The sequence below is a fragment of the Trichomonascus vanleenenianus genome (assembly GCF_965637985.1).
Source record: "Trichomonascus vanleenenianus strain CLIB 3782 genome assembly, contig: TRVA0_084S, whole genome shotgun sequence".
NCBI lineage: Eukaryota > Fungi > Ascomycota > Dipodascomycetes > Dipodascales > Trichomonascaceae > Blastobotrys > Blastobotrys vanleenenianus.
The window spans coordinates 21,749-28,180 of record NW_027481803.1 but is presented as its reverse complement, the minus strand read 5'-3'; the positions used below and the strand labels follow the sequence as shown (position 1 = coordinate 28,180).

Sequence of the window (6,432 nt, the reverse complement as noted above, 5' to 3'; positions counted from 1 at the left end):
CGCTAAGGAAGACTGTGTCTAAACATTTGGCTTCAACAGCCGACTCAATATAAACATTAAAATATAATCAATGGCAGAACATTAAGTAGCCTGGGATACCTATCTCCAGTCCACAAAAGATGATGCGTAGCCTGGGATACCTATCTCGAGTCCACAATGGTTTGAAGTCACAAGTAGTCTTTTAGCGGGCTCTTCGAGATGAATTGAGCCGTCGAGGCGTCCGGTGTTCCTAATAATGCTGGCAGGTTAAGTGTCACGGTTGCCTCCTGAAAGCGGGCGTCAGTGCATCATGAAGAACGTGCGCTCACAACGCCGCACTAAATGCGGCTCGCGAGGCTCGTGCGGCTCATAAATACTTTTAATATGACATTTTGAAAATTTTAATTCATCAGTCATCGGCAATAGTTTAGTGGCTAGAATTTCCGCCTGTCAGCGATATTTTCGCAGCACGCGGGGGACCGGGGTTCAATTCCCCGTTGCCGAGAAATTTTTTGCGTGCGCAAAATTCGCAGAATTTCTTTTTCTGAACATCACTATAAAGGTTGGTGTGAAATGCCGCGCATGTATCGTTCCCTATGGCCCAATGGCAAGGCGCTCGCCTACGAAGCGAGAGATTCCAGGTTCGACCCCTGGTGGGGAAGTTGGCTAATTAATAATATATTATAACATTAGCGCGCGCTATAAATTTTTTTAATTTTTTCGAATTTATCGCGCGCGCGCGATATCGAGTGCTTGCGCACGCGCAAATATATGCATGCTGTTGGTCGGCGTAAGCGGGCGGGTAGTCAAAAACCTGCATGCCACGGCCAATTGAGGTCTAAATGTTGCAGAAAAAGCAAAACAATATTAATTTTTTGGGTTCATTATATTAGGGTCAGATATACTTTATAATTGATATTTGATTTCCAACACTGTCGCGGTATTATAAAAGGCGCGTTTCCGTTTTACTCCTTTCCTTCCTTACCGTCTTTAATGTAGACACTTCGGTGTCTAACCTTGTACTTTCGTATAAATTAGGGTCAGATATAATTGATATTTGACTTCTAACACTTAATACATACAATTCATTCATTTATACTATTTGCCAATTTGCTAAACATATCACGGTATACTATAGTATCGCCGCAATGAATGTAAAGCCATATTCTCTTCGGCTTTCGTCCCACTACATAATTAATGTATGGCAAGAAATCGCTTAACTCCAAAACAACGTTAGCCCTTACGCAGCCTTGCTAGATTGCAGCGAGTAATTGTGTTCCAAGGCACTCGATGTTTATTTCCGGTGCTACAACTGAAGTTAATTGTTAGGTAGGCTGACAATTGCTATATGGCCGTGATCATCAGCTACGTCTGTGGAAAGTCTTCGACTCAACTACTCTTTAGCCAAAACTACTGTACTACCAGTTGAATTATCGCAGAGTAATCGTACCGGTAAACCATTCTTTATTTTGTTCCTATAACGGATCCAACGGTAACTATTGCTTGGCAATTACAGCTGATCAAGCTTCGTACATTGTTCATGCGGCATTTTTCATCCGGCGATTATAAATCTGCCCGACAACATAATCTAGCGAATACGCTTTGCTGGAAGCAAGCTGGCATTTATTAACCTGCTTCAGATGTCTGTGGACAACTCTCGCCTAATCGCGACTAGTACCTATATACCTCGAACCCCCAGCAAAGCATTTAAAGAATGCAGTTTTTCTAGCTAAAAACCCCGCTGCTGGTTGAGATTTAGCAAACGACCTTTTCTCCAGACCGTCTCTACCCCTCCTTACACACGTAAAACAATCGCTACTGCTTGTGTTAGATTGGGGTCTCAGAGGGGACCTGCATATCATAGACGGAGGCTACTCCCGATAGCCGCTCGGAGACAGGCCGAAGGTTTCGGCACCGTTCCGTTCAGCAGTCCTATCTTTGAAGTAGACGTATATAAGAGCTACTTCCTGACCAGAAAAAATGGAGTCACAAAAAGTACGGATTCAATAAATCTAACGATGAAGCTCCAGGGTATCATTGCCGCCGTTCCAACTCCTTTCACCGCTGACGGCGCTGAGGTAGATATTCCAAACATCGCCAGTCAGGTCGACCGACTTGTTGACGCCGGCCTTCATGGCATTGTCACAACCGGTACTACTGGCGAGTTCCCTACTCTTACCACTGAGGAGCATAAGGCTGTTATCAAGGCTTATGCCGATGCCGCTAAGGGAAGGATTCCAATTATTGCTGGACTGGGCAGCAACAGTACTAAGCATGCCATCGAAATGGCGCAGTATTCCGAAAAGGTCGGAGCTGCTGCATTGATGATTGTTCCACCATTTTACGATCCCCTCTCATTCAAGGCTCTCTATAAGTTCTACCAGGATGTCTGTGAGTCTATTTCGATCCCGGTCATGTACTACAACCTGCCAGGCGCGACTGGTGTCCACCTTACCGCTGATCAGCTTCGACAGCTTGGACAAATCAAGGGCTTTGACTACATGAAGGACACGTCGGGTAACGCCAAGGAACTAGCTGATCTTTTGACGAACCCATCTGGTGACTTCATTGCATTCAATGGTTGGGATACTCTCACTTTCTTCGCCATGAGCCATGGTGCTCAGGCCGGCGTGTGGGGTGTTGCTTCCATCGTTCCAAAGGAGTGCGTAGAACTCTGGAACACTCTTGCAATTGAGAAGGATCTCACTCGAGCGCGGGAGCAGTGGAAGTTCCTTTGGGAGGTCAGTGACTTCTTGGAGAGCGTTAACTATCCAGCCGGCATCAAGGCGGGGCTTGATATAATTGGTGCCTCTGCCGGTCCGGTTCGACTGCCCACACTTCCACTTGAGAAGGAGGACACCGAGAAATTCGCGAAGATCCTCGCTAAGCGAAAGTACAAATAAGCCAAGCCAGATGATGATACATTGACAAAAGGTGCCTAATGCTTGAACTAAGGAATGCAGACTTCTAATACATATTTGTTAATAAGTACGGATATTAAACTACACTAGAAACTGCAGTACAGATTTCAGACAGGCTGATCAGATGATAAAGGCATGGAATTTATTTGATTTGATGGTGGAAGTAGGCGATTACAGTATACATGTCTACTACATCCATTGAGAATGGATAAGTAGTTATGTTTCGTATAAATATTCCATTGACATACCCAAGAGCTTAATAATTTTTGGTTATGCACACAATTCTGAACAATTTGGGTGTCATGGCGAACCAGGACTTTTACTGCGAAAAAATTAGAGTGTTCAAAGCAGGCCTTTGCTCGAATATATTAGCATGGAATAATAGAATAGGACGTATGGTTCTAGTACACGCATATCCGGACTGGAATTATACGGTTACTATGAAGCCAAGTAAGCTCGGTAATATCCAGGCAGTCCATCAATAAGACTAGGCTTCACGGGCACCCAGCCGAGGATAGAACGCCCCAGCGTCCCTCTGACAATGCTAGTGCCTGCTAGCGCTACCTCAAATTCGGACGAAGGAGTCTTGTAAGTATAACCGGAGAGCCCTGCAAGCTTGGCTAGCTGAGACAACAAAAGGTCCACACTTTCAGTCGACGTGTTGCTTCCCTCGAGTTTCAAATGCTTGACGAGTGGGTGCTGTTCAACTGCAAGGCGATAAAGCTGGGCAAGGTCGTCTATATGGATGGTTGCATATCGACCTCCCGGAGTTCCTGGCCATTCAATTTTCTTCTGCGAAGCAGCCTGCTTAAAGAGCATTGCGGTGACACTGCCGCTTCGACCATATAGTAGGCCGGGTCTGATTACAATGCCATCAATAATCTGACTTGCGACAAGATCGTTTTCAACTTGCAATCTCCATGCGACTTTGCTTGGAGGATGGGTGTTAGCCGAGCCGTCCGTCACGTTTTCGAACCGGTCGTCGCCATGCAACCACACGCCCGAGGTCCAGATATACACGAGCTTAGCGGCTGTGGGGTGCCGTTTGGCCTGCTCTGCCTTCTTGATGAGCGCTGGACTGAGCTGACTGAGAGGAGCGCTTCCACCCAAGCAGTCGACAACGACGTCAACTGACGGTAGAACCGAAGTCCACTTATCGTCGGATGCGGGGTCACTTTCAATGACTTCGATTTCGTTGCTCTCCAACTGCTTGGCCCATTTCGCGGCGTTTCGAGTCTGGCCAAGGACCTGATGACCAGCGAGCACTAGTGCGTTTGCAACGCCCGAACCAATAAAGCCTGTAGCGCCAAGGACGAGGACTTTCATGAAAAATTGCGCTTACTGCTTGTGGAGACAGGGGTATATGTGGTACTTATACTCCAGGGTTACTTAGCTATTCGGGATAACTCCGATATGCGGAGATCCTCCGATAAGCGTCCTACCGATAGTACTTTACCGCCTACGCGATGTCACGACTAATTAGATAAACTCTCTCATGGGCAAATGGCCCCCGTCTTTTACATTATTCACTCCCAGGGTGGTATTTAGCACCACCCCCGGTGTTATCGCGAAATTGATCCATGGGATACACTTATAGGTACCAGTACCGCATTGGAAGGATGTTGAGTTTTATTTCGCTAAAATGAATCAAACAAACTCCAATCAAGTTTGATTCACTAACATGGACCAAAGAAAATTCAATGAATATTACTTAAGGGTACTGAAAGGACCACGAATCCACAAATATACTTTCGGGTGCCGGTATCGTATGGTAACACCGGTACTGGGCCAATTTATTAGTTAGGGTAGTGTGAGCTGCCTTGCTTGACGGAGTATACATATAAAGCCATGCCAGTCCCAAATTCCACCAATGACGCCGAATAGAGAACACGTCGAATATTACATCTATCTGTTCTGCAGGAATATAATATTATACCTCCATTGAAACACATATACCGGTTACCAGTAGACATTTGGGACAGATCAAACTTTTTTTTCCGACACACCGGGGAAAAAAACCTACGAGATCGAGATACCAGTAGTAGATCAACGGGAGATCTATACGTGATAAGCTTTGCTGCTTATGGTGATGACCGAGAGAAAAAGAGCCGCGGACAGCAGCAGGCAGGAGACGGTGAAGCACGCTCGGAAGAATGTAAATAATAAACCCGAGCGGTTACAATGCGAGTTCTTCGTGGTCCACAAGAAGAGAAACTGTAGAATGACCCGCAAGGCAGACGAGAGGTTCTGTGCCGAGCACCTCAAGGAACAGAACACCCATGGACGCAAGCGGGTCCCGTGCCCTGTATCACCAGGCCACACCGTATGGGAAGACCAGGTCCACCATCATGTACCCAAGTGCAAGGCAGCGGGGGAAGTCCCCCGGGACAAGTGGTTCAAGCTTGACTACAATCTGAGCGATAAGTCCGAGGACAAGCCAAAACTCAGCGAAATAACAGCCGAGGACTACCGAAAATGGGCTGAAAAGGCAGCAAAACTGTATGATAGCATTAAAGAGCCAATTACTAGAGAGGTACTGGACCACCCGGGGCTGGCATCGCGGCTATCAGAGCTGCAGAACCAAAAGCACGCCATCCAGCAGGCGTCGCTTATCGGCCATATGGACAAGCATGGCCTGCTCTCGGATGACGCTGTAGTAGCCGAGTTCGGATGCGGCCGCGGCGAACTTTCCCGATACATTGCCCGCTCGCAGGTACTCAATCAATTGAGCCGCCATTGCGCGGTGGTAGGCGGGCAAAAGTACCTGCTGGTTGATCGGGCCGGACCACGGAACAAGCTGGACGGCAAGATCGCCAAGGATCTCGAGGAATTGGAAACACCTGCTACGTCACAGAAGCAGACTCCGCAGGTGGAGAGAAGTAAAATCGACATCAAGGACTTGAATCTGGGAACGGCCGTCTCCGAGCTGTTTGGCGGTACTTGCCAGCCGGTATCCATCGTATCCAAACACTTGTGCGGCTGTGCCACGGACCTAACTCTGCGGTGTTTGGCAAACGCCGGCGAAGCGGTGGCCCTTCGCGGGGTGGCGATTGCGCTGTGCTGTCGCCAGCTGTGCAACTTTGGTATGTATCCTGATGCCGGCCGAGTGTGGCTGCAGGAGCACGGGATCACTGCAGAAGGGTTTGCTGTGCTAGCGAAGATGACGTCTTGGGCGGTGTGTGGTACACGGCGGCACAATGGCAGCGAGGAGACCAGTGCTCATCACCCGTCCGGGTATTCGGAAGCGGAGCGCCAGGCAATTGGCCACAAAGTGCGTCGAGTTATTGATTACGGGCGGTTACTGGCCGTTCGAGGTAGCGAGCGAGTGGGCACCGCCGCTGGGTATGACGCCAGGCTTATAGAATACGTCGATCCCAGCGTTTCGTTGGAGAATATTTGTTTGCTTGTCCACAAGCGTACCGAGGACCCGTAATAATAGTCGTCACGATGCTAGTGAACTGTTATTTTTTTTATTATTATTTGATCCTTGGGTATAAATAGAGGGGGTAGCGTGTTTGGTATTTTTTTGGCC

General features: G+C 47.9%; 2 protein-coding genes and 2 non-coding genes across 4 annotated transcripts, besides 1 other annotated feature; all 4 read left to right on the top strand.

Annotated features, from left to right (window-relative positions):
• Positions 1-395: 395 nt before the first annotated feature.
• Positions 396-484, top strand: tRNA-Asp(GTC). The gene is given in 2 exon segments: positions 396-433; positions 449-484. It is a non-coding gene; the product is annotated as a tRNA-Asp (tRNA).
• Positions 485-569: 85 nt separating this feature from the next.
• tRNA-Arg(ACG) lies at positions 570-641 on the top strand. The gene has a single exon. It is a non-coding gene; the product is annotated as a tRNA-Arg (tRNA).
• A 1,356-nt stretch (positions 642-1,997) lies between these two features.
• On the top strand, positions 1,998-2,882 carry TRVA0_084S00364 (dihydrodipicolinate synthase family protein; the record flags this gene model as incomplete). The annotated part of the gene is made up of 1 exon (XM_076687888.1): positions 1,998-2,882. The coding sequence occupies one exon, from the start codon at positions 1,998-2,000 to the stop codon at positions 2,880-2,882; it is 885 nt and encodes a 294-aa protein (XP_076537889.1).
• A 456-nt stretch (positions 2,883-3,338) lies between these two features.
• Positions 3,339-4,226: a sequence feature (Protein overlapping with rRNA (TRVA0_084S00342, CAN6675082.1) was converted to a misc_feature.).
• Positions 4,227-5,121: 895 nt separating this feature from the next.
• TRM13 (tRNA:m4X modification enzyme) lies at positions 5,122-6,333 on the top strand (the record flags this gene model as incomplete). The annotated part of the gene is made up of 1 exon (XM_076687887.1): positions 5,122-6,333. The coding sequence occupies one exon, from the start codon at positions 5,122-5,124 to the stop codon at positions 6,331-6,333; it is 1,212 nt and encodes a 403-aa protein (XP_076537888.1).
• Positions 6,334-6,432: the final 99 nt, after the last annotated feature.